Source organism: Syngnathoides biaculeatus, chromosome 12 (genome assembly GCF_019802595.1).
Source record: "Syngnathoides biaculeatus isolate LvHL_M chromosome 12, ASM1980259v1, whole genome shotgun sequence".
NCBI classification, from domain to species: Eukaryota; Metazoa; Chordata; class Actinopteri; order Syngnathiformes; family Syngnathidae; genus Syngnathoides; species Syngnathoides biaculeatus.
This window is the reverse complement of record NC_084651.1, coordinates 29550941-29577769: the sequence shown is the minus strand read 5'-3', so window position 1 is coordinate 29577769 and position 26829 is coordinate 29550941. Positions and strand designations below refer to the sequence as shown.

Genomic DNA, 26829 nt, shown 5'->3' with positions numbered 1-26829 from the left:
GCTCGAGAAGTGTGTTTATTCTGTCCAACACCAGTACACAGACAGCAGTAACAGAATCAGCAGGCGTGAACGGAGGGTCGATAATGAGGCAGGTTTCAGTACACAGAATCGGTTGTTTTCACTGATGTCATATTTTTTGCTGAACCACTGCGCACCGCCATTCAACCTCTCTACCTAATGCGTACCCTGTGTGGAAGTCTACCGAACACTCTTGGTTACCGTTTGTGTTTTTGTGTTTCACGGGCGTGACAGGACTCAAGTACACAAGCGAGGACTTGCTAACCATCAGAGAGCTTTCTTCTGACTTCTTCTGACTTTTTTTCCAACAACTCTCACCAAGTCGCTGAAGCTTTTTCCAGAGTTACTAGTTGGCGTGCTCTTCAAAGCCTCGGTACACCAGTCCGACTGCGTAAGTGGGGACATCGTCCAAAGATTCCGACGAAAGACTGGATGTTCTGCAGCTCTGTGCTTGATGGAGACTTGGCTTTGTGGACGATTGCCCGACGGTACTATCCCGCTGCCCCGTCTCATCCGTGCTGATGTGTCGCTGAACTAAGATAACAACCTTTATCGATACTCTTTTCAGAAGGCTAACATTACAGTTAAGATCCTTTTTTGTTAGTCACTTGAAAGATTTGAGAATTTTGTGAAGTACTGGATTTGTTTATTCTTTTGTCTTTCTGCAATTGTCATCAAATTTTAAACATAAATAAAATAAACATTTCGCTTTGCTTGTGGTGAACTAATATACATGTTTTACTTTTTGAAAAAAAAAATGGAATAAATGGAGTTTGTCCTGAGATTAAAAAAATAATACTCCACTGCTTTTCATTTTCCGTGTTAGCATACCAGTAAGTCCTCTTCCTTTGTGATTTTTATTTTTATTTTTACTGTTTTTTTTCCTTGTTTCAAATGTTTTTTTTTAATATTCTAATGCTTTTAAACATGTAAAGCACATTGAATTACCTTGTGTATGAAATCCAGAATACAATTACATTTGCTTTGCTTTGATCTGCTTTGCCAATGATAGTCTGTGTCTATATGTGGCCTGCAATTGCCTGACTACCAGTTCAGGGTGTATTCCAAATTTTGTGTGGAGTCAGATAGGATAGGCTTCAGCAGCCCATGACCCGAACCATGATAAGTGGTGTTGCAAATGGAAATGGATTACTTATAAAATTAATAAAAGTAAACATGTGATGCAATCCGGAAGTGTTATGAAGTCTAACTTTCCTCTGTTTCAAAGGTTGATAGAGGGCTCTAATCTTTATTAGAAGGTGTTCCCTCAGTTGACCACATAGTCTGGACCCTTCAGAGTGTGCATACGCTTAATGGACCTTTCTGATGGCGACCTTAAGCTCCGCCCCCTTAGCCATGTCCCACAAGCTTTCAAAATGGCGATTGAACAAAACATATTTGAAGTCAATTATCGTGTATTCCAGATAACAATGAGGTATGTTTTTTTATGTTTCAAATACTTGGATCAACAATACAAAGCAATGGAGAGTGTGGTAAGAAAGTGAAGAAAAGGATCCAAGCAGGGTGGAACAGTTGGTGGAAGGTTTCTGGTGTTCTATGTGACAGAAGAGTATCTGCCAGGATGAAAGGCAAAGTTTATAAAACAATGGTGAGGCCGGCCATGATGTACTTAGTAGAGATGGTGGCCGTGAAGAAACAACAGGAAGCTGAATTTGAGGTAGCAGACATGAAGATGCTGAGGTTCTTGCTTGGTATGAACAGGTTGGATAGGATTACAAATGAGCTCATTAGAGGGACAGCCAAAGTTGGATGTTTTGGAGACAAGGTGAGAGAGAGCAGACTTCGATGGATTGGACATGTTCAGAGGCAAGAGACTGACTATGTTGGCAGAAGATTGCTGAGGATGGAGCTGCCAGGCAAAAGAGTGAGAGGAAGACCAAAGAAAAGGTTGATGGATGTTGTGAGGGAGCACATGAGGACAGTGGACAGATAAAGGAGGAGGATGCACGAGGTAGGCTTCGATGGAAAAAGATGACACGCTGTGGTGACCCCTAACAGGACAAGCTGAAAGAAAAAGAAGAAGATCGAGGTATGTTTTTTGCCAAATGCATCAGACTTGTCCAAGAGAGTTCTACATAGATGTCTCAACTATTTCATGTAAGGATATCTACACAGAATTAAGATTTTGGACGGAGCAGGACTCAATCTCAGAGTTACAGCGAAATGTTGGCGATCGATGCAAAAAAGTGTGACTACTCACAAGCTTCATATTGAAATCTTCTTCTTTTCCTTTCGGCTTGTCCCGTGAGGGGTCGCCACAGCGTGTCATCTTTTGCCATCTTAGCCCATCTACTGCATCTTCCTTTCTAACCCTAACTGCCATCATGTCTTCCCTCACCACATCCATGAACCTTCTCTTTGGTCTTCCTCTTACTCTTTTGCCTGGGAGCTACATCCTCAGCACCCTTCCACCAATATACTCACTCTCTCGTCTCTGAACATGTCCAAACCATTGAAGTCTGCTCTCTCGAATCTTGTCTCCAAAACATCCAACTTTGGCTGTCCCTCTAATGAGCTCATTTCTAATCCTATCCAACCTGCTCACTCCGAGCGAGAACCTCAACATCTTCAAATCTGCGACCTCCAGTTCTGCTTCCTGTTGTTTTCTTCAGTGCAACCATCTCTAATCTGTATATCATGGCCAGCCTCACCACTGTTTTGTAAACTTTGCCCTTCATCCTAGCAGAGACTCTTCTGTCACATAACACACCAGACACCTTCCGCCAGCTGTTCCAACCTGCTTGGACCCGTTTCTTTACTTCCTTACCACACTCACCATTGCTCTGGATTGTTGACCCTAAATATTTGAAATCCTCCACCCTCGCTATCTCGTCTCCCTGTTGCCTCACTCTTCCCCCTCCACCTTTCTCATTCATGCACATATATTCTGTTTTACTTCGGCTAATCTTCATTCCTCTCCTTTCCAGTGCATGCCTCCATCTTTCACATTTCTAATCCAAGGTGTTCCAGTCCAACCTCCTCTGTCAGCCTATCCATTACCACTGCAAACAGGAAGGGGCTCAGAGCTGATCCCTGATGCAGTCCCACCTCCACCTTAAATTCTTCTGTCACACCTAAGGCACACCTCACCACTGTTCTCCTTCCCTCATACATGTCCTGTACTATTTTAACATACTTCTCTGCAACACCAGACTTACGCATGCAGTACCACAGTTCCTCTCTTGGTACTCTGTCATAGGCTTTCTCTAGCTCTACAAAGACACAATGTAGCTCCTTCTGACCTTCTCTGTACTTTTCCACTAGGATTCTCAAGGCAAATAATGCATCTGCGGTACTCTTTCTAGGCATGAAACCATACTGTTGCTCGCAGATACTTACTTCTGTCCAGAGTCTAGCCTCCACTACTCTTTCCCATAACTTCATTGTGTGGCTCATCAACTTTATTCCTCTATAGTTCCCACAGCTCTGACCATCCCCTTTGTTCTTAAAAATGGGAACTAGAACACTTTTCGTCCATTCTTCAGGCATCTTTTTGCCTGCTAGTATTCTGTTGAATAAGTTGGTCAAAAACACCACAGCCATCTCTCCAAATTGCTTCCATACTTCTACCCGTATGTCATCAGGACCAACTGCCTTTCCATTTGTCATCCTTTGTAGTGCCTTTCTGACTTCCCCCTTATTAATCATTGCCACTTCCTGGTCCTTCACACTTGCCTCTTCAGCTCTTCCTTCTCTTTCATTTTCTTCATTCATCAACTTCTCAAAAGTATTCTTTCCATCTATTTAGCACACTACTGGCACCAGTCAACACATTCCCATCTCTATCCTTAATCACACTTACCTGCTGCACATCCTTCCCATCTCTATCCCTCTGTCTGGCAAACCAGTAGAGATACTTTTCTCCTTCTTTCGTGTCCAACCTGGTGTACATGTCTTCATATTCCTCTTGTTTAGCCTTTGCCACCTCTACCTTTGTCCTTCGTTGCATCTCGATGTACTCCTTTCGCCTCTCCTCAGTCCTCTCAGTGTCCCACTTCTTCTTTGCAAATCTCTTTCCTTGTATGACTCCCTGTATTTTGGGGTTCCACCATCAATTCTCCTTCTCCCCTTTCCTACCAAAAGACACACCAAGTACTCTCCTGCCTGTCTCTCTGATTACCTTGGCTGTCGTAGTCCAGTCTTCCGGGAGCTTCTGCTGTCCATCGAGAGCCTGTCTCACCTCTTTCCGAAAGGACGCACAACATTCTTCCTTTCTCAGCTTTCACCACATGGTTCTCTGCTCTACCTTTGTCTTCTTTATCTTCCTCCCCACCACCAGAGTCATCCTACACACCACCATCCTATGCTGTCGAGCTACACTCTCCCCTACCACTACTTTACAGTGAGTAATCTCCTTCAGATTACATCGTCTGCACAAAATATAATCCACCTGCGTGCTTCTATCTCTGCTCTTGTAGGTCACTATATGTTCCTCCCTCTTCTAGAAATAACTGTTCACTACAGCCATGTCCATCCTTTTTGCAAAGTCCACCATGATCTGTCCCTCAAAGTTCCTTTCCTGGATGCCGTACTTATCCATCACTTCTTCATCGCCCCTGTTTCCTTTACCAATATGTCCATTACAATCTGCACCAATCACAACTCTCTCGCTGTCTGGGATGCTCAGAACTATTTCATGTAGTTCCTTCCAGAATTTCTCTTTCAACTCTAGGTATCATTCTACCTGTAGGGCATAGCCGCTAACCAGATTATACATAACACACTCAATTTCAAATTTTAGTCTCATCACTCGATCTGATACTCTTTTCACCTCCAAGACATTCTTAGCCAGCTCTTTGTTTAAAATAACCCCTCCTCCATTTCTCTTCCCATCTACTCAGTGGTAGAATAATTTAAACCCTGCTCCTAAACTTCTAGCCTTACTACTGTTCCACCTGCTCTCGTGGATGCACAGAATATCAACCTTTCTCCTAATCATCATGTCCACCAACTCCTGATCTTTTCCTGTCATAGTCCCATCATTCAAAGTCCCTCCACTCAGTTGTAGGCTATGTGCATTCCTCTTTTTCTTCTGACGATGGATCCGGTTTCCTCCTCTTCTTTGTCTTCGACCCACAGGAGCTGAATTTCCACCGACACCCTGCAGGTTAGCAATGCCAGGGAATCCAACAGGATACAATAGTGGAATTGTACAGTGCATGTAAAGCAGGGTGAGTACTGTTTACTTGGAAAGATGACGAGTACCCCTCCTTGAGCCGTCACCTTATCATTGTGGAGGGGTTTGTGTGTCTCGATCATCCTCTGAGCTAAGTTGTCTGGGGCTTCGTGGCTCTGGAAGCATAACCCATGGCAAACAGGTCCTAGGTGAGGGACCAGACAAAGTATGACTCAAAAACCCCTTTGATGACTACAAAAAATTGGATCTTGGTTTCCTTTGCCCGGACGCGATTCACCGGGGCCCCTCTCTGGAGCCAGGCCTGGAGGTGGGGCTCGAAAGCGAGCGCCTGGTGGCCGGGTCTGCACCCATGGGGCTTGGCCGGGCACACCCCGAAAGGATAACATGGGTCCCGCTACCCATGGGCTCACCATCTGCGAGAGGGGCCCTAGGGGTCAGGTGCAATGTGAGCTGGGCCCCCGATCATAACTCGAGTGGTGTTCTGTTATTAGACTTCTGTGCTCATCACGGATTGTCGATAACAAACACAAATGTTCAGGCATAAGGGTATTCACATGTCTACTTGGCACCAGGACACCCTAGGTCACAGGTCCGCTAAGGCTGCCCATTGTCACCGATTTTGTTCACCTTGACTTATATAACCACCTGCCCGATTCTGACTTAGAAATAGAATTTGGTTTTTCCCTCCCTATTTTTAGTCCAAGTCAACTCATGTCACCTCTTCCTGTTTCAAGCCCCGGTGTGCCAAAGCCCATGTTCTCTTCCTCCAACCTTTTCTGGGGCACCATTTTGGCCATTTATCCGGGATCCCCGCATGATGGCCAGTGGAGGCGTCCAAGTAGAATTAAGCTTAATGCCTCCCTCTTCCCTCTGCCCAAGCCATGGCAAGCAAAATCCACCCAGGACCCAACTTGTTCTATACCCCCCATGTTTCCAACTTCACCTTCCCAAGTCCCTGTGAACTATGCCCCTCTCGTATCCACTCCTGCCAAGCCTCAATGGCAGCAAGATGAGGAGGCACCTGCTGACCCCCAGCCACCTCTTGCTCACGCCTTGGTGGAGCCTGATCCGAGGCCGCCTCTCGATTATGCCTCAATGGTGGTCGACCCAGAACCTCCTCTCCACCATACCTCAGTGGTGCTTGACCAGCAGCAGCAGCTGTCCCCTCTCAACCATCCATCAGGGGTGCTCGACCAGCAACAGCAGAAGCCACTGGCTATTGACCACGCCTCTGGGGTGCTTGACCTGCAGCAGCTGCCGCCAATTGACTGCGGCCAGGGGTGCCTTTCGAACATGTCTCGGCGGTGCTCGACCATCAGCAGCAGCCTCCGCCTCTCAACCACGCCTCAGTGGGGCCCGACTAGCGGTGCTTCATCCGTAGCTGTCACCTGCTCCTATTTGGTTCCTGCTTAGCTAAGCTCGTGCACTTTAGGTGGCCTGGACGGCCACCAGACAGACTGGGGTGAACTTTTCTGCTCTCCTCCAGGCCCCTTTCCTTGTTCCCCGTTTTCATTTTTTTTGTTTGGATTTGTCACATCTGGGATCCGCACTTTGGGAGGGGGTTCTGTCAGGGGCGTGGCCAGGCCACTGCCCTGTGTGGTGCTGTCTCCAGCAGCAGCTCCTCACCTGCGGCTCATTGTTGCTAATTAAGCTGTGTATTTAAGCCTTGAGTGTTGTATTGCTAGTTGGCAGTTCGTTCTTTGAGAATACATTAGCCTGTGTGTATACAATACAAGGTTCTTGTTGTGTATTTGCCTCGTTGTCACAGCCACTGTTCTTGTGCCACCATAGCCAAGTATAAGTCAAGTTTTGTTTTTTGACCAGTAGTTATTCGACCGTGCTTTCACGTTTTTGAACCTTGCCTTTTGCCATGTGTTTTTGCGCCTTTACCTTTTTTGGACTGCTTACCTGTGTATGACCTATGTCTGGAATAAAACCACCCTCAGCATCATATCACTGCCTCAGAGTCCTGCATTTGGGTACAACTCTTTTCCGTTTTGTTCGTGACAAGCTACAGTTTCGCCAGCTGTTTCCCCTTGCTTCGTTGAATTATTGCAGTCAGGAAGGGTCATGAAAACCACATTTATTATGTTGTGTCACAGTACAATTGATAACATCCTTATTTGACACACAGTTGTTTTCTCTTTCTCTTTTAGGACATACAGGACATTTCATCAAAGCAATATTCTGTACCAGTCTACTTTTTATTCTTGCTCATGTCTGCTTCCAGGCAATTCTATTCACGTATGTTCCTTTAAGCATTGCTCTTTGTGACAACTGTTCACACCTGGAGATCATATCCAGACATATTGGACTGTCCAAGGTATGATAAGATTATCTAGATCAATGGTTTTGAAAATTGTTTGATTGTTTGATTACTCTGTGGATGTGTTACTTCCACAGATTGTAAATGTATATTGTATGTAAAATGAAAACATCGTATAGTGTGCTTTGTTACATGGCAAGTAGAAGGAGCAAAAATGAATATGGGTCATTTTGATACAACATAAAAAACTAACAGTAAAGACACTTGGGGGGGATTATGTAATTTTTTTCCTATGCTGCTCTGCTTTTATATGGCTGAATGTTTCTCATGCTGAAAAAAAAAAAACGCGCTTAGTCGTATTTTCCAGAAATAATGATTTAAAGTTGTAGGCATTCATTGTAAAAGCAGACAATTTTGACAGAGAAAATGGCTGTGGCCTACTGAAATATACTTGTTGGATAACAGTAAAGAGAAATGTTGATAAAAGTAAAGACATAAACAGCTTGATAAAAATTATTTAGTTTGGCTTTCAAACTGCAGATACAGATGCATACTGTAAATGATTCCCGACTATTAACCCATAGCAGTCTCATCCTTACACAATTGTATTAGTGGTAAAGATACACAGATGCTTTCACAAATTCATGTGCATTCACATGTCATCATTTATTTAGATGTCTGCTATTGTGTGAATAAAAAATATCTCCCTCATTCTGACACTTCAACTCACAGATCCCTCTGGTGTCTTGCAAAAACATAATTATGGTCTCTCCAGTGGCTTTAATAAAAAAGTGAGTAAGACAACTTGAGTGTAAAGAAGTAAAAGAACCCTCCCCCAAAAGTAATTATAAAGACACTCAGATGTTTCTGTGTTAGATTTCATGGAAAAGGCATATATATAAATCATTTAGATTTTTAAAAGGAAAATTTCAGCAATTTCTTTTCCGGTATTAATCAAACTATATGAAAATGACCCATATAAGCTAATACAACAATACAGTATGAACAAATCAATCTGTTTTCAACAGGCTTCCATTGGAGGATTCTTGGATTTTATTGCGCCTTCTTTGTCCTGACCTTGTACTCTGTGGGATTTCCTTGTTAACCATCATCCTTTGTAGAAAAAAAACAAGAAATATTGATGCCAGCCAATAAGTTATCATTATTTAACAAGTATATCAAACTCATTTTTTTGTGGCCCATGTTATAGTTAAAATTTCCCTCAGACGGCCGTTATGAAATCATAGAAATGGTTAATCACCTCATATTATTGCTTATACACAACAAATAATGAAGGTAAATAATCACCGGAAATCAGACGTTAGGGACTCTGTTACAGGAAAAACAAAAAAGGGGGATTTGGAAGAAAAAAATACTTGCAATACTTTAACATTATTTATTAAATTTGACAATTCTAAAATTTGGATACACTTTTTAGCAAGGAGTTGATGCATATTAATTGCGTCTGCGGCCCAGATAAAATGATAGGGTGGGCCAGATCTGGCCCCTAGGCCTTGAGTTGGACATCAGTGACTGAAACTATTCTCAAAATAACTGGAACTTAGTCGTAATGGTAAAAAATAGGGCTGCGATGCTACTCAGTAACCTCTCAGTTTTGGAAATCATTTTGGAGATGGGTGTGTGTGTGCGTGTGTGTGTGTGTGTGTGTGTGTGCTTGTTGGACTTTCATCCAGCTCATTCAGTTCATGAATACAGTAAAGCTTAAAACCACTAGCATGACAGGAGGATATGATAGATGAAAATTTGAAGCATGAGCGTCATTCAAATCCCTGCTGTGGTTCAATTTCATTTTCACTTTTGAATACGACGGGGAAGCGAAAACTGTTGACAGTCAATTTATTGTCTAAAACCATTGTTTGAACATGCATCGAACTTTTTAAATTAACAAAAGCAATCTGACCAAAGTTCTCTAATGATGGTATCCTGACAACATTGTTGGACAAGTAACTTAAAAAGGTTCCATCAGAGAAACAACAAATGATTTTAAACATGTACTGTACCACTTAAGATAAAGACAATAAATGAAGACGTTATTGTTGAAGGAAATATGTTAACCTTTATAAGTTAAGTACTGTAAATATTTATGAATATTGTATGTACTGTATTTGCATAATATTATTGTTTAAGGAGTCGAAATAAGGATTGGGAATGTGTCATCAAGCTGCTTTGTATTACATAATATATGCTCATTTTGGATGCTACTAATTTATGTAGAACATCAAAGTCATTAGTTACTTGAACATTTCTCAGGTAGTGGGGTCTCCTTCAGACCAAGTTTGTTGTAGGGCTGTGGAGCTCTTAAAGCACGAGGCATGAAAATCAAATCAAATCAAAAGCCTTTAATGTCATTAAAGGCTATGCATACGACGAAATGATGAGTGCTTCTCCACAAGGTGCAATAAAATAGAATAAAAATCGGAGAACATCTTGGGTAAAAAAAAAAAAAAACAATAGATAAAACACCCAGGCATAGTTATTGGTTGAATAAATAAATAAATGCACAAAACTGCCATTGCATATTATTCCATTACAGTACTGTTATTTCAGTGGTTTGAGTTCAAGGAGTTGATGGCTCTGGGGAAAAAAATGTCCTTGAATCTGGTTGTCCGTGTTTTGTGGGACCTGTACCACCTGCCACAGGGCAACAAGTTAAACAGGTGATGACCAGGATGTGAAGAGTCCTTTACAATATTAGTGGCTCTGCTGAGATAGCGGGAGTTGGTAATGTCCTCTAGGGAGGGCAGAGAACAGACAGTGATCTTCTGTGCACCGTTTACCACTATTTGCAGAATTTTCCTGTCTGCTGCTGTGCATCCAGCATACCACACTGTGATGCTGTATGTGAGGATGCTCTCTGCCGTGGTTCTATAGAAGGCCTTCAGCAGTTTAGCTTCCAAGTTGTTCTTCCTGAGCATTCTCAGGAAGTAGAGTTGCTGCAAAGCCTTTTTCACCACGGCATTGATATTTACAGTCCAAGTGAGTTAGTCCTTGGTGGAGACTCACAGAAATTTGAAGGAGTGGACCCTCTTCACACACTCTCCATTGATGAATAGTGGGACCGGGCCGATGCCCCACTTCCGGAAATCCAGGATGATTTCCTTCGTCTTAGTGTAAGGTTGTTTGCAGAACACCACTTTGATAATTTACCATTCTGGTCACTGTAGGCAGACTCATCATCTCCTTCTGAAAGGAGCCCGATCACGGTGGTGTCATCAGCAAACTTGATAATGGAGTTGCTGGGATCGACGAGTATGCACTCATATGTGAACAGAGAGTATAGCAGAGGGCTCAGTATACAGCCTTGGGAGGACCCGGTATTGAACGTGATTGAGGAAGAGAGGTGTGGGCCAAGTCTGACAGACTATGGACGGTTTGTAAGGAAGTCTGTAGGTTGTCTCTTTGGGTGGAAACTTATCCGCTTCCATGGTTGGACCCTTTGGTATGTTGGATTGTTCAGGGTGAACCACAGGAACGCTGATGAAGCCATCATTGGGTGGTTCGTCAGGTGGTGGAGTTCCAGGCTGTGACACCTCTATGGTCTTGATTGGTCTGTGGTCTGTTGGCGGAGTAGGTGTCTTTGGTGTTGTCAAGACCGTGGACATACTCTTTGGCACTGTTTGAGCAGGTGAGGGTAATGTGGCCAGTGGGGCTCTGGCTATCACTGGATGGTATAGGTGCAGGGATATTCTGTTTCGCAGAGTCCTGATCCAGCAACTCTTACCACATATTGGTCAAACTGACGGGCTTATATACAGATTCAATTTTTGTCCCACTTTGTGGAGTGTGGTCTGGTTTGGTTTTGAATGCGGACACAGTCACCGACTTCTAGAGGGGGTAGAGGGAGTGTTAGCTGACAGTCTTTGAGCATCCGTCATGTGGCGATTCCTAAGAGTCTCTTCTTTGTTGATCAAAGTCTCTTGCCACATCTTGTGGAGTACATACTTGCCTGGGTGGGCTGGGATGAAGCCCCAGATTGGTTGCCCGAAGATGCACATTGCAGGGGATAACCACGTGTCCCTGGTTTGTTGCAGTATTGGAGGATAGCGCTTTGAAACACATCTGTGTCGAGGCTCCTGTCGCAAATGGTTGTTGTCGATGATCATCTTTTCAATTTGGTCAATCAATTTGACCACTGAATTATCACTATTGGTGGCCACACGAATATCGTTCCAGGTGATGGAGCTAACCCTTCCTAGAGAGTCTTCCTCACTAGGGTGCAGTGTAGGGCTATCTGGTTGGGCTCTGATGGCCATGAGGAAGCTGTGAGGCATGGTTGGGATGTTGTTGTCAGTGGAGACTGGAGTTGCATCATCGGGCAGGCGAAGGTGATTGGCAGCCCTGACTGGATAACTTGAGATAGTATCTGCAGTGAAATGACGGATTCCTGGAAGGTGAGTGATATGGAATCTGTATTTCAGTGTTTTTTTCTTTCAGGTTCCTCAGTCGTGGGTGGGGGATTGCATCCAAGTTTCTATCATCACACATCTTGAGATGGGGTCTGCAATCAACCGCATTGATCAGATTGGGGCAGCCCAGAATGAAATGATGATATTTTTCGAGGGCATCACCACAGCCAGTGCCTCTCCTTTAGTGGGGGCATAGCTTGATTGAGGCGATGAAGTAAACCGGCTACCCACTAGTTTGACTTTCCAGCCTCGACGGCAGCAGAATGGATTGCATGATGTGCATTCGCAATGTTTTTGAATCTGTTGCAAGGCATGTTGGCTTTGTTTCTTCAAAGAAATTGTTCAAATGTTCAGTCGACTTGAATGGTGTGTTGGGTTGTAGAAAGGGTTCATTCTCTCTGGTGATGCAAAAGCATGTGCTACTTGGATTACATGTCTAAACCAGCTTTGCACGTCAATGATACTGCAAGGTTTGGGGAATCTTTTGATTGACTCCAGAACCTGTGGGCATGGGTGAACAGTTGTGGGCGTGATTTCAAAGCCTGTGAAACTGATGGTTTCTTTGGCAAACAAGAACTTTGATGGGTTGTGGATGATACCATTTTGGCCACGTGTCCAACCAATTTGCCGCTTCGAAGAAGCTGTCCTCAATGGAGTGAGACCACATTACTGTGTTGTGAATGACCTTTGTTTTGTTGTCAACGTCACTAACGATTTAATCAAATCCCCTGGTGTATGTGTCTCGAGATGCTATGTATCTGAGGGCACACTTGATACCTATACTGGCCCTAGGGTGTAATGAAGGTTGTCAGAGGCCTCTACCTAGGGTTGACTTTGATCCCATGGTAGCTATTGCAGGCATCAAAAGTGCTTTTCCTTGTGTTCCGTGGGACCATGCAGCCTTGGTGGAATGGCGATTAGATGTGGTGTGTGTCTCTCGCTGCATGGTGATTCAGAGCTTGGAAGTCAACAGTTCGCTGAGGTTTACCAGATTTCTTTGCGAAGATTACCATTCAATGACACCATAAAACTGGGGTTCCGATTAGGACAGGTTCTGACACCGAGCTGAACATGCTCATCAAGGCTGGCATTTACCTATTTTTCCTAGTGGACAGGTACTGGGATCTGTGTGTGGTCTGCTACAAGTGTGGCATCTGTGCCTGCAATAGGTTTCATGAGGGGTTGTGACATCTTGGGAAGCTTTTGATGTTCACAGATGTCAAATGTGCCACATTTCTAGAAGTCCAACAACCATTGCTCTGTTTTTTCTCTCTTCTCTTCAGTGGCTTAAAAGGGAAGGGATGTAGGGAGAGAGGGGAACAGCTGCAACAGTCTTATTCAGGGCTATTGTCAATGTCACTGTGCAAGGCAGAAGAGTGTGTTATGACTGACTCAATGGAGGGAAATGAGTGGGGTATAATGCCTAGATCACCACAAGCCTCCACGGATAGGAAGAATTTGTCTGTCGATAGGGAAATGTACACAATCTGGCATTTTACTGTAATGTTATACTGACACACATTTGCTTGACCTTTAATACGTGCAGAGAAGGTTCTTGGTCGTTCATCTCTGTCCTACCGCATTTCCTGAAGTCGTAGTCAGGGCACCATCACATTCTCTTTACAGACTGCCAAGGACTTGATGCGGCCAAGAAGAGTGGTCTCGTCATATGATGTGAGGTTGTTGAAGCTCCTTGATAGATCTTTGCGGAGGGCCTCATCACATTATTTGAGAAGTTGGAAGATGATGTCTTGGCCAGTCAGGCGTGTGGCTTGTTTGTATTCTGACCATAATTGGTCAGTCAGTCTGTCTGTCTCTCTGGTGACCGTCCAGGCCACCCAAAGCAATGTGTTTGGCTGCGTAGTTCAGGAGGTCAGCTAGGAAACCAAGCACCAGGGTCCCAATGGGGTGACTCAGGCGATGTCCACGAGGGGTGTCGAATAGCGAAGCAGGTATCAAACAGGAGCAGGTGATAGCTGAAGAAGAAGCCCCGCCGAGGTGTGGTCAGGAGCTGGCAGCTGCTGACACTGGTCAACGGCCACCGAGGCGTGGTCTGAAGCCGGTGGATGCTGACACTGGTTGAGGACCGCCGAGGCATGGTCGGGAGCTAGCAGCTGCTGACACTGGTCGAGGGCCGCCGAGGTATAGGGAAAAGGTGCCTCAGAGTAGAGGGTCACCAAGCTGTGGGCGAAAGACGGATCGGGGTCGCGTGTCACCGAGACGTGGGTGAAAGGCAGCTCAGGGTCGAGGGGCGCCAACGCTTGGGTGAAAGACAGCTTGGAGCCAAGGGTCACCAAGACTTTTGTGAGAGGGAGCTGGGGATCAGGCTCCGCCGAGGGTTGGGTGGGAGGTGGCTGGGGAGTGGTGGGCTGCAGAGACGTGAGCAAGAGATGGCCGGGGAGGGTCAAGGGGTGCCGAGGCTTGGGTGAATGGCAGCTTGGGGTCGAGGGGCACCGAGGCTTGGGCGAAAGGCGGCTTGAGGTCGAGGGTCACTAATGCTTGGGTGAGATGCGGCTGTAGATCAGGCGCTGCCAAGGCTTGGGTGAGCGGGGGCTTGGGGGTTGAGGGCCACAGAGATGTGAGGGAGAGGTGGTTGGGGGGGTCGAGGGCCGCAGACACATGAGTGAGAGGCGGCTGGGGGTGGGGTCGAGGGCCACAGAGATGTGAGCGAGAGGTGGTTGGCGGGGTCGAGGGCCGCAGAGACATGAGTGAGAGGCGGCTGGGGGTGGGGTCCAGGGCCGCAGAGAGGTGAGTGAGAGGCGGGTGGGGGGGTTGAAGGCTACAGAGACATGAACGAGAGGTGGCTGGGGTCGAGGACCACAGAGACATGAGCAAAAGGCAGCTGGAGCTCAGGTCCCATCGAGATGTGAGCGACAGGTGGCTGGGCGTCAGTCGGCGCCGCCGTGAAAGGAGCGAGAGGTGGCTGGGCTTCAGAAGGCACCGGTGGAGTGTGAGTGAGAAATGGCTTGGCATCAGTAGGCGCCGCCGCGATAGGAGCGAGAGGCGGCTGGGCGTCAGTCAGCGCCGCCGCGACAGGAGCGAGGGGTGGATGTGCGTCAGTCAGCGCTGCTGCGACAGGAACGAGAGGCAGCTGGGGATCAGGCACTGCTGAGACATGAGCGATAGGCGGCGTTGGATCAGGCACCGACGAGACAGGAGCGAGAGGCGGCTGGGCGTCAGGCGGCATTACCTGGACAGGAGCGAGGGGCGGATGGGCGTCAGTCAGCACCGCCGCGACGGGAGTGAGGGGTGGATGTGCGTCAGTCAGCGCCGCCGCGACAGGAGCGAGGGGTGGATGTGCGTCAGTCAGCGCTGCCGCGACAGGAACAAGAGGCAGCTGGGGATCAGGCACTGGTGAGACATGAGCGAGAGGCGGCTGTGGATCAGGCACCAACGAGACATGAGTGAGAGGCGGCTATGGATCAGGCTCCGGTGAGACATTAGCGAGAGGCGGCTGTGGATCAGGCACTGCTGAGACATGAGTGAGAGACGGCTGTGGTTCTGGCTCCGCTGAGACATGAGCGAGAGGTGGCTGTGTATCAGGCACCGCTGAGACATGAGCAAGAGGCCGCTGTGGCCAAATGGTTGTCCCAGAAGGGGTCGGAGGTAGGCGGCTGTGGCCAAATGGTTGTCCCAGAAGGGGTCGGAGGTAGCAGACCTGGGCTTCGTCACACGGGGGCTGGAAACAGGGTGAGGTGAAACAAATTGACTGGGACTAAAAATTGGGAGTGAAAAAAACAAAACAGAATTGGACAGGCGGTCATATAAGTCTAGGTCCTCCTCAAAATCAGAAAAATCTGAGTCTAGCAAAACGTGGCGGTGAACGAATAATCATAACACATGGACGCCGTAGTTGCCAAGGTTGGAGAGGACAAAAAGACAGCCCACTCGGATAGGGGACGCTTCGTCAAAAGGCTGAGTACGCTTGGAGACAGACTGGTGGGTTGACTGGCGACGCCACATTTTACTTAAAAGGCAGAGGCACAAAAACACGTTGCAACAGGCAAGGTCCAAAAACATGAAAACGAGGTTGGATTACTACTAGGCGAAAAAATGAAACTTGATTTAGCTGTGGAGCGACAGGAGCGCTGGCCGTGACAATGAGGCAAAAACACAACCAAGAGGGTCCTATACTCACACAGACTCATGCAGTCTCATGCACAATGAACTGGTTACTGGCAACTGGAAATGATAAACACAAGGCTTATATGCCTGGCCTAATTAGAGTCAATAGCGTGCAGGCGTGGAGCTGCTGCTGGAGGCAGCTTCACCCAGGGCAGTGGCCTGGCCACGCCTCTGACACTTTGTTATATTTTGCTGGTTCAAACAAGGGGATTGCATGATTAAAAATTTACACGTAACAAAAACACTGTATTTTAAAATTACGCTAATCCAGAGGTTAAACACAAGCTTTTAACTCTGCTGAATTTGTTTCCCATATGAATTCTATCATTAAACCTGTTTATGCTATATTTGATTTAATTTTATTGTTTGAATTCACGTTGATGCTATGGTTAAAAAAACATGCTGCTCACTATTTACTCAGTTCATGAGTAATTATTTCACAGTCTACTTTTTCATTTTAATTTTAATTTTACTCAAGTAATTTTTTGGAGGGCTACTTTTTACTTTCGCTGCAGTCACATTACTGTGAAGTAACAGTATTCTTACTTGCGTACAATATTTGGCTATTCTACCTATCTCTGGAATGGACATCCTCTTTTGCTACTCTTATGCTTAAGCAATATTTTGGCTTATCAGATCAGCTGGTGTTGTATTTGTTTCACTGGTCTTTTGTAATATCGCATTGAAATACTGCGGGTCGTGGCCCTGTTTGTGGTCCCAGTGGACCCGCGAAACACAAGTAACATCAGCAAAAATAGTTGATTGGCTACTATATATTATATTAATTAGTAAACGCCTACAATAATCTAATTAGTTAGTGGAAGTTAATCGTCAATGTATTCTGGAAAAAAAGACAACTTTTGATGGCAAAATAATCAAAAGTTATACAACTAAGAATGACATGGACTCACTACATCTTGAGTTCAATCACAATGACTTCAATAGCCAGATGTGGCCTGGGGACTGTATAATGCCTAGTTCTGAAAACATGTAACACTTAAATGCCACCTTTCTTTCTTGTATTTTTGTTGAATTATTTATTAAAATAGACATCCTCTACCCCCCCCACCCCCCATTGAATAGATGCCAGATGAAGCAACAGATGATGAGAATGAAATCGAGGAAGAATCAATTGAAGATGAAGAAGGACCATTTCCTGGTGACGCCAGTCACGACTTGTCAACTACAACATCAGCCAAGCAGCTGATCGAACATCTAAAGGCTGTAGTCCATAAAGTACTGCTGGGCCTTGGGAGAATCTTTGCCTTGAGCTTACTCGCTTTGGCTGGTATGACCTGCATAAGCCGTCACACTCACGCATTATGAAAGAGAAGGAAATGGTTTTTAATTCATGAATACAAAAACATGAAAAGTGATTCTGATTAGAGAGGAGTGAGAACCATTATTATACATCCCACTAGTGTTCTAAACGAGACATGCCCAGCTGCAATGTGATTACCTGAAGGACATGCAGCTCTACAATATAATTGGGTGCTGCTTCCATGTATGACATGTCCTTCTGCTTCCAAATGTGAAAAGAAGTATGTAACGTCAGTGTGGTGGTGTTATTATGAATTCCACTAGCTGTTTAGTTCCATAATTTGTCTCTTATGACATCTGCATTGGCTGCCTTTCTCATGATGCAGCTGTAGCGATTACCAGATCAAATAAAATATAATTAATTTGGAATGGATGAAGTCAACGGGAGGGATGCCCACCTCACCTGCGGTTTGACGTAATTTTTAGGATACACTTTGGAAATCTAAATTTCAAATTATGGGGCACCATGTCACTTGTTTTCCATGCACTTGGGAAAAATGACAAGAAACCCTTTACTTATGACTTGTTGATCAATCTCAGAATCCTTGAAAGCTTGCTACAATAAATCCATTTACATTCTCCTTTACAGCAGCTCATTGATTCGCCTCACTCAGACAAGGATGCATGTAATGACTTTTATAGTTTTGTATAGTTTTAATGGGAACTAATGGGACTCAACAACAGCAGACAAGATAAGATGATATACAACTCAAATGAGAGAAGAACAATGATTTAGGAAGCTGAGTTGTGACGTAAAAAGGGACCCACTGAGCTTGGGAAGGCTTGACTCTTAGTAGGATTTTCTTGTTAATTTAACCCAAATATGCACCAATCTGTACTTGTAGTAGACTGCAAGGTTGCTCTTACAAACGTTGACCAAGGTCGAGGCAGGTGGGTTGAGCTTTCCCGTGCAGCCCGAGGGAACAGATACTCATAGGAGGTTCGGTGTGGGTGACAGAGCACCGGCCAGGAAGAGCATCAAGATGCCCAGGAAAGCGCTAAGGATGGCATGAGAAGGAGAGCATGTCCCCAAGAAATAAAGCCAAGCGTGGCGTTGACCTTTTTCTATCTTATGCACCAAACAGTAGTGCAGAGTACCCACCGTTTTTGGAGTCCTCAGAGGGAGTGGATTCCTGGCCTGTGGGACTCCCGAGGCAGCTGATAGGTATTGGCTGGCCAAGCGGAATGCGGCTTTGGTGGTCGCTGAAGCAAAAACCCAGGCATGGGAGGAGTTCGGTGAGGCCATGGAGAACGACTTCAGGATGGCTTTGAGGAAATTCTGGTCCAGCGTCCGGCGTCTTAGGAGGGGGAAGCAGTGCATCGTCAACACTGTGTATAGTGGGGATGGGGCACTGCTGACCTCAACTTGGGATGTTGTGAGTCGGTGAGGAAAATACTTCAAAGACCTCCTAAATTCAACTAACATGCCTTCCCATGAGGAAGCTAAGTCTGGGTGCTCTGAGGCAGGCTCTTCTATCTCTGGGGTTGAGGTCAGGTTAAAAAGCTCCTTGGTGGCAGGGCCCCAGGGTGGATGAGATTCGCCCGGAGTTCCTAAAGGCTCTGGATGTTGTTGGGCTGTCCTGGTTGACACGCCTCTGCAACATTGCGTGGACATCAGGGATAGTGCCTCTGAATTGGCAGACTGGGGTGGTGGTCCCCCTTTTCAGGGAGGGGCTCAGTGTTGAGTCGCTACTCCTCCGCATTGAGAGGAGCCAGATGAGGTGGCTGGGGCATCTGATTCGGATGCCTCCTGGACACCTCCCTAGTGAGGTGTTCCGGGCATGTCCCACTGGAAAGAGACCCCGAGGATGACCCAGGACACACTGGAGAGACTATGTCTCTTGGTTGTCTTGGGAACGCCTCGGGATCCCTCCGGAAGTGCTGGAAGAAGTGGCTTGGGAAAGGGGAGTCTGGGTATCCTGCCAAATCCGGTAGATCATGGATGGATGGATGGATGGATGGATGGATGGATGGATGCTCTTTATCACCTATTTTGCAATTTGTTTTTTTTTCCCTTTTGGAGTCAGTAGTTCACCTGAAGTGACTAAACTGACTTCCCCCTCAACAGGGTCACAATTACTTTCTGTTTGAGGTAATTCTCAAGCTTCTACCACAAGTGGCGGAGAATTCTTACCTCTGCATCCTCAAACAGGACCAAGTAAATCTTAGATTTACCAATTAGACATTTACTAAACAAGATAAAAAAGGAAGCAAAGACACCAGTTCAAGTTTGTCAGCTCACGAGAAGAGAGGAGAGGAACTGTCTCGTACAATTCACCACCGCACTCTCTGATTATCCTCTCGTCAGCACCTCTATTTATTTGGTTTCAAAACACCCCTTACTTACATGGATGTGACAAAAAGGAGGCGGGGGAACAAAACATAGTTGGAAACAAAGTGTGCTTGTTTGTTCATGTGTGTGTGTGTGTGTGTGTGTGTGTGTGTGTGTGTGTGTGTGCGCGCATGTGTGTGGAAGATTGCTGAATACATGTGTGGTCATCATTTCTTTAACAGACAACGGGTGTCCCTGGTTCTAAGAGTTCTGATGATTATATGTTCTTGTTCTTGTGCTATCTCCTGTTAAGCGGTTGCCACGTCATCTAAAGCAGAGCAAAAAGTTCCTTTATTGGAAGCAGATGTATGATGATTATATTCGGTTATTCCTACACCAGTGGATTTATATAAAGTATAAATATTGGGTCTTAGATAATGAGAACATTTTTCCTCTAGCACTGATTACGCCCACGGTTGAATATTTGTTTTATGTGGCGATAGATAGTTGAAATTATCTCACTGTTGGCATTCACATTTATGTTTCTTTTCTTCAGATTCAACATCAGACATTAAATTTTTTTAGCAATCCAGTCACCAGTGGTATTCATTCTCATGTTCATGTTCATGTCCTGTTATTTGTGAGGAAGACTCATCCGCCGTGGCGCTCCATCAGCTGTAGGCGTCACTCTTGAGCCATACATTGTCCCGACCCGGTGGGCCAAATAGTGTCCCTTTTAAGGGGGCAAGAGACCCCCTAGCTTGCAGGATTTTTCTAGGGTAGCGATTAATTGGTTTAGAGCCAGCATGCTCGCCATGGCTGTCAAGTCTTTTCTATGATGTCCTTATTGGCAATCCACTTCACGTTTTAGTGCCACACAAATGTGCCGTCTCCTTGTCCTTTTCTTCCTGTGGAAATATGGGCCAACCGCTGAACTGCAGAATGTCATCTACATGTCTCTTGCCTGCTACAGATCCTCGCTTCGCCAAGGTGATTCAGCTCGATGGCGAATCTAGGCGATGTCTCAAAGAAAGGTGACATGGTTTGGAAGGAACACGCACAACAGTCACAAAAGTAAAGCCTTAGTGCATATATCCCTCTCGGGCCTAGAACAACCGTACAGGGCCACATCTTACTTGGTGTCAACTTGTGTATGGGCCTAGGAGTTGGTGACAGGATTAATGTGTGTATCGCAGTGGATGTGAGACCGGCGATTCGGAGCAGAGAAGGGTTAAACTAAGGGCAAACATTGACTCGGTGTAGCGCTCTTAGTAAATGGAAATGGAAAACAACAACAACAACGGAAGACCAAAAAAAAAACCTAAAGGGGAACTCTACATGGCTCTACCAAGGACAACATCCATCCATCAATTTTCTTAGCCACTTATCCTCATAAGGGTCATGAGAGTGCTAGAGCCAACCCAGCTATCAATGGTCAGGAGGTAGGCTACACCCTAAACTGGTTGCCAGCCAATCGCAGGGCACTTCGAGACAGACAACACACAATCACACCTAAGGGCATTTTAGTATGTTCAATCAATGCATGTTTTTGGGATGAGGGAGGAAACCAGAGTGCCCGGAGAAAACCCATGTAGGCATGGGGAGGACCTGGTTCCTCGGAACTGCGAGGCCAACGCTTTACAGCTGCTCCACTCTGTCACCTCCAAGGCGAACAGAGAATGGAAAAACAACAGAAAAAAAACATGAAATAAAAACAATGTATGCTACCATCATCTTGGCATGTAGGGCCACGGTGACCAGGTGTGACTTATCGATCAAGGAGAAGGGAGGTGCCAAGTGGAGGTTCTCAGCTTCAGGAGAGTTGAATCCTGGTCTGGAATCAAAATGGTGTTGAGAGGCCTGGTGGGATGTTTAGGTCAAGAAGGACCTCCTCCCATATCTGTGTGGGGTTAGGTTCAGGTTGTGTCATTCTTTTCCTATGGAAAATTTTGTGGCGCATATTTGATTACCGGGTCAGAAGGCCCTGCCGGTTTCTGGTATTTTGAGGTTGGCAATGTCATGGAGTCTCTGAGGCTGACCAAGGTGATTAAGATGTTGTCTGCTCCAGACCAGGAGTCTTGCATAAGTGGGAGCTCGGGCGTTCTGACCTCAGTACTAATCGGGTGTAGGGTGTTATCAATGTTGATGATGTCAATCGCCAGAGTTCCTTCAACCTGAATCTGCTTAAGCATTTTAGGGTTGACTTCCAAGTTGTATTGTCCAAAAAAGTTAGAAATCTCAATTTCACGCTCATAATTTTCAGCTGGCTGGTGGAGAGGTCGACATCCTCAATATTCAAAATGGCATCTTTGGGGACGTCGAGAGACTTTGTTTGATTTGGTAGCCCAAGTCTCGTCGTGGTGTCATATTTGTCGTAGCTTAGTGTTGTGCTGAGGGCTGGTGTGTTTACTAGTCATTTTGTTCCAACAATTTCCGCGTAACCTGGTGGTGGGGTGTAGTTTCTGCTCTACACCGCAACCCATCATTCATGGATTTCAGACCCACAAATCCCATCCAATATGAATGGCTTACTGGGACATAGATAATGGACTTCTTTTTGTGAGGGATCACACGCAAATTTGTTGCCAGATACAAATAAGGATTTCAATAATGATAGGCAACTACCGTGGGCATATTGATTTGGACATAGGCGTCATGCTGCCATATGCCAACATTTATTATGTCTTTTAGGTGATAGATGTTGTGTGAGTCGATATTTGGAATGGGAGAGTGATAAGGAAGGGTATTTCTCAGAACTCAGGATTGACATACAAGACTGTTGAACTCCTGAGGTAGAAGGCCAGGTGTGCTTGAATAGGGCTAATGAGGCTTGCTAGGGGTCGAGCAAGGATACTTTTGACTAAGCTCAAGAGTACAAGGAATGGGGGAATCTTACCCAGTGCTAAATTGCCTATGGCTGGAGAGATTTCACATCGTATGTCATTCATCAGTGTGGTGACAATCTTTGTGTGAGCATAATCCCTCTGGGACAGCAGCAACAGGGAGGTTGTGAAAGGCTGGGAACAAGCACAGAAGGAGGCATACATCACCATAATTTGCTGCATGTGTCATAGAAGAAGCAAGTCCCAGGCAGAGCCTGAGGCTGAAATGACAAGTCACAGAGGTGCACTTTCCAAGTTCTGGAGTCGCAGCACATGGAAAGTCCGAGGCCTCCAAGGAGAGGAAAACGTCACATGTCCCGTTTTTCTGCACCAATGCATGAGTGAAAGTCATGATGGAATAAGATGACTTAGCAGTCATCAAAGGAGCGGGTCGGCTATATTGAGTAGTCACCGTGGAGCTCAGCGTAATAGGTGTCCTGTGTTTGAGGACAGAGGCGGATGTTCAGGTGCAGCTGGGTTTATACTGACCATATGGATCACCAGGTGCTGGTCTGTGGTCAGGTCCACTCTGATGAGGCCAACTTGACTACTCACTGTGACAGTGGGTTTGAAATCGTGGAAGTTGCAGCAGATCAAGAAGCCAAGTCTCGTAGATTCGGGGATGTGAACCTCGTTCTGTGTGTAGTTGCGAATTAGTACTACAGTGCTCCTCAAACGTGTAGGAGGGGTGTGGCATAAAGCAACAGACCCAGAATGTTAAATTTCGGCCAAGTGTAGACCGGTTATCAATTAGTTACCGCCTGTGACCAGCTGGAAAGGGAAGTTCACAGTTGACGCTTTTACTAGCACTCCATCCTCACTCAAGACGTTGTAAGCCTCTGGGATATATTCTCCCGACTTGAGGTTTCGATGCTGGCAAATATGGCATGAAAATGGATGGATGAATGGATGTCACGTGAGGCAGGGTCCTCAGCTGGGTCTAGTCGAATGACTAAGACAACACGAGCGGAGTCTTGTGAATGATCGTCATTTCAACTGTCAATGGCTGATTTTTTTGGATGGGGATGATCATTGCAGTTTTCAGGCAGGAGGGAATGGTTGATTCTTGCGGGATGCTGTTGAAGATTTTTGTGAAAACACTGGTCAGCTGATCAGCACAGGCTTTCAGTAAGCAGCCTTCCTGGTGTTTACAGTCCTGAGCGTAGCTCTCACTTCATGTTCTTGAAGCGTCAGTGTGCTGCTGATGAGAGGTGGTTGTGATGAGCCTAGATTTTATCCGTTCATCTCAAAACAGGCAAACAAACCTTTCAGTTCCTCTGCCAGCGAGGCGTCTGTGTTTCTGGCACACATCATGTTATTTCGTCCTTGCAAAGGTCGTTGTTGACTTTTGGCACCGGGGAAACAAATTGAAGAGAAGGAGCAGGACAAGTACATCTGCCTAAGCTCAAGTATTGTGAATACGTAATCAAAAAAGGTTATCGCTATAAAAGTTAGCGCAAAAACAACACTAAGATACAGTACGTATGTTAGATGGTCAACAGCGTGGACAAGACAAGCGAAACAAGGAAATGGTAGGACAAGGGAACAAGGGAAGTTGCTGGGTGAGGCTTCGTTGATGTGCCTACCAGCTAACGGGATGAAGCCACTCGTGTTGTCCTTGGTTCATGTCGCCCCAGGAACCAATCATGCACCTCGACTCAATGAGTTTTTCCGCAATGTGCCGAAATGGCTGTATTTTTCACGTTTATGGTTTCATTTTTTTTTTATTTAAAAATTCGTGAAACACTGAAGCCTCAAAATGTGAAGTGTGAAGTGGCGAGGGAATCCTGTATATTGCAGTGGGGGTGTCCTGCGTAGAACATGAGTGGGACTCAGTGCAAGAGAAAAATGCTTGCATACGACTGTATATGAATGTAACTATATGTATGCCTTTGAGACACAGTCAAAAAGAAATGAGCCCAATTTAGTTTTCATCGATCCATTTACAGAGCCGTTTATCCTCACAAGGTTTGCGGGAATGCTGGCGCCTATCCCACCTATCATTGGGCTGGGGGCGGAGTACACCCTGAACTAGTTGCCAGCCAATTGCAGAGTACATATAAATAAACAAACCATTCAAACACACATACACACATAAGGGCAATTAAAAAGCTCCAATCAACTGAGCAAGCATGATTTTGGGATGTGAGAGGAAAACCCGTGGGAGACACATGGAGAACAACCAAATTCCATATAGTCAGGGTCAGGATTTGAACCCTATTTCTCAGAACTGTGAGGAAAACGCTCGAACCAGTGTCCCACTGTGCTGCCCCCTATTTAACTTATTTTTTTTTCCCCTTGAAATTATTAGTTTGCCGTTTACTTGTTTTAAAATGTTTTAAAGTTGTTTCCAATAAACAATTTTAAAAAGTTTTGTCTGAGCAGATCAGCTTCCAGTCACCCATTTTGGAAATGTTTTCCAAACATTTCCCCCTGGACCCTTTTACAGGTGGACTCATGTCTGAGATTGTTTTGAATTGTTAAAACCTGAATCAGTGCCTACCATACAGCCAGTTCTGACACCTGAACAGATCGGTGTTGCTAAAGGGACCAAACGCGAACTTGGATCAGCCGCTGAACCTGGACATGGTCCAACAAGAGCAGAAGCCCCCGCACCCCATTCCCCAAAGAAAGTACCAGAACTGCAAAGAACTTTCGTTAAAAGACAAGATGCATCCATCATCTATTATGTTTTGAAAACTTCGAACATTGTTGAAATGGTTGAATGAAACCAGCACGTATCGTTCTTGGGGAAAAATATTTTTTATTACAGCCAATCATTTGACTATTCTCAATTAGAAAAACAGGATATTGTAGACAAACCTTTCATTATTTAATAATTTAATGACAGCAAGCCCTCCCTGTGTGGAGTTTCCACGTTCTCTCTGTGCCTGCATGGCTTTTCTCTGCGCACTCCGGTTTCCTCCCACACCCCACAAACATGCAACATTAATTGGACATTCTAAATTGCCCTAGGTGGGATTGTGATTGTGACTGTTGTCTGTCTCTATGTGCCCTGTGCTTGTCTGGTAACTAGTTCAGGGTGTATCCTGCCTCCTGCCTGTTGACAGCTGGGATAGGCTCCAGCACTCCCCACGACCCTTGTGAGGATGAACAGCTCAAAGTGGAGGAGTAGCAGCTCTACTCTTAGCTACTCCCGGATGACCGAGGTTCTCACTCTATCTTTTAGGGAAAGCCCGGACACGGAGGAAAGTCATTTTGGCCACTCGTTGATCTTGTTCTTTCAGTCATGACCCACAGCTCATCACCATAAGTGAGGGTAGGACTGTAGATCGACTATTAAATTGAGAGCATCACCTTTCATCTGAGCTCCTTCTTTACCACTATGGACCAATATAAAGACTGCATCACTGCAGATGCTGCAGTGATCCACATATCGATTTCCTGTTCTATTCTTTCCTTACTCATGACAAGACCCCAAGATAATTAAACTCCTCCACTTGGGGCAGGATCTCCTCCCTGACCCAAAGAGGACACTCTACCCTTTTCTGACAGAGGACCATGGTCTCATATTGGGAGGTGTTGATTCTCATCCCATCTGCTTCACTCTTGCAGGAGCAATGAGAACCACTGCAATGAGATGTGTAGATCACAGCTTGATGAAGCCAACAGAACCACATCTGCAATTAACAGTGATGCAATACTTAGGGCATCGTCATAGAGCAAATGTAGAGGTGGTGAAAGCTAAACAAGAGGCATATGACGATATGTACACTATGTTAGATAAGAAAGGAGAAAATGATCTCTACAGGTTGGCCAGACACAGGGATAAAGATGGGAAGGATATGCAGCAAGTAAAGTTGATGAAGGATAGCGATGGAAATATGTCCACTGGTGCTAGTAGTGTGCAAAGTAGATAGAAAGAGTACTTTGAGAAGTTAATGAATGAAGAAAATGGGAGAGAAGGTAGAGCAGAAGAGGCAAGCATGAATGACCGGAAAGTGGCAATCATTAGTAAGGTGGAAGTTAGAAAAGCACTGAACAGAATTAAAAATGGAAAGACAGTTGGTCCCAATGACATACCAGTGGACGTATGGAAGCAATTTGGTGAGGTGACTGAGCAGTTTTTGACCAACTTAATCAATAGAATACTACCGGGAGAGAAGATGCCAGAAGAATAGAGGAAGAATGTGCTCGTCTCCATTTTTAAAAACAAAGGCGATATTCTGTACTGAACTGTAAAAACTACTGAGGAATAAAGATGATGAGCTACACAATGAAGTTATGGGAAAGAGTAGTGGAGCCTAGACTCAGGACTGTAGTATCTGTGAGCAACAGTATGGATTCATGCATCGAAAGAGTACCACAGATGTATTATTTGCCTTGAGAATGCTCGTGGA

At 45.4% G+C, this 26829-nt stretch overlaps 1 protein-coding gene across 1 annotated transcript in view; it reads left to right on the top strand.

The window, feature by feature from the left end:
- Positions 1-26829, top strand: part of piezo1 (piezo type mechanosensitive ion channel component 1 (Er blood group)) — a 324721-nt gene that overhangs the window by 12239 nt on the left and 285653 nt on the right. Inside the window, 3 exon segments of the mRNA XM_061837790.1 lie at positions 7333-7495; positions 8468-8585; positions 17078-17282. Of these exon segments, the coding sequence (XP_061693774.1) occupies positions 7333-7495; positions 8468-8585; positions 17078-17282 (486 nt within the window).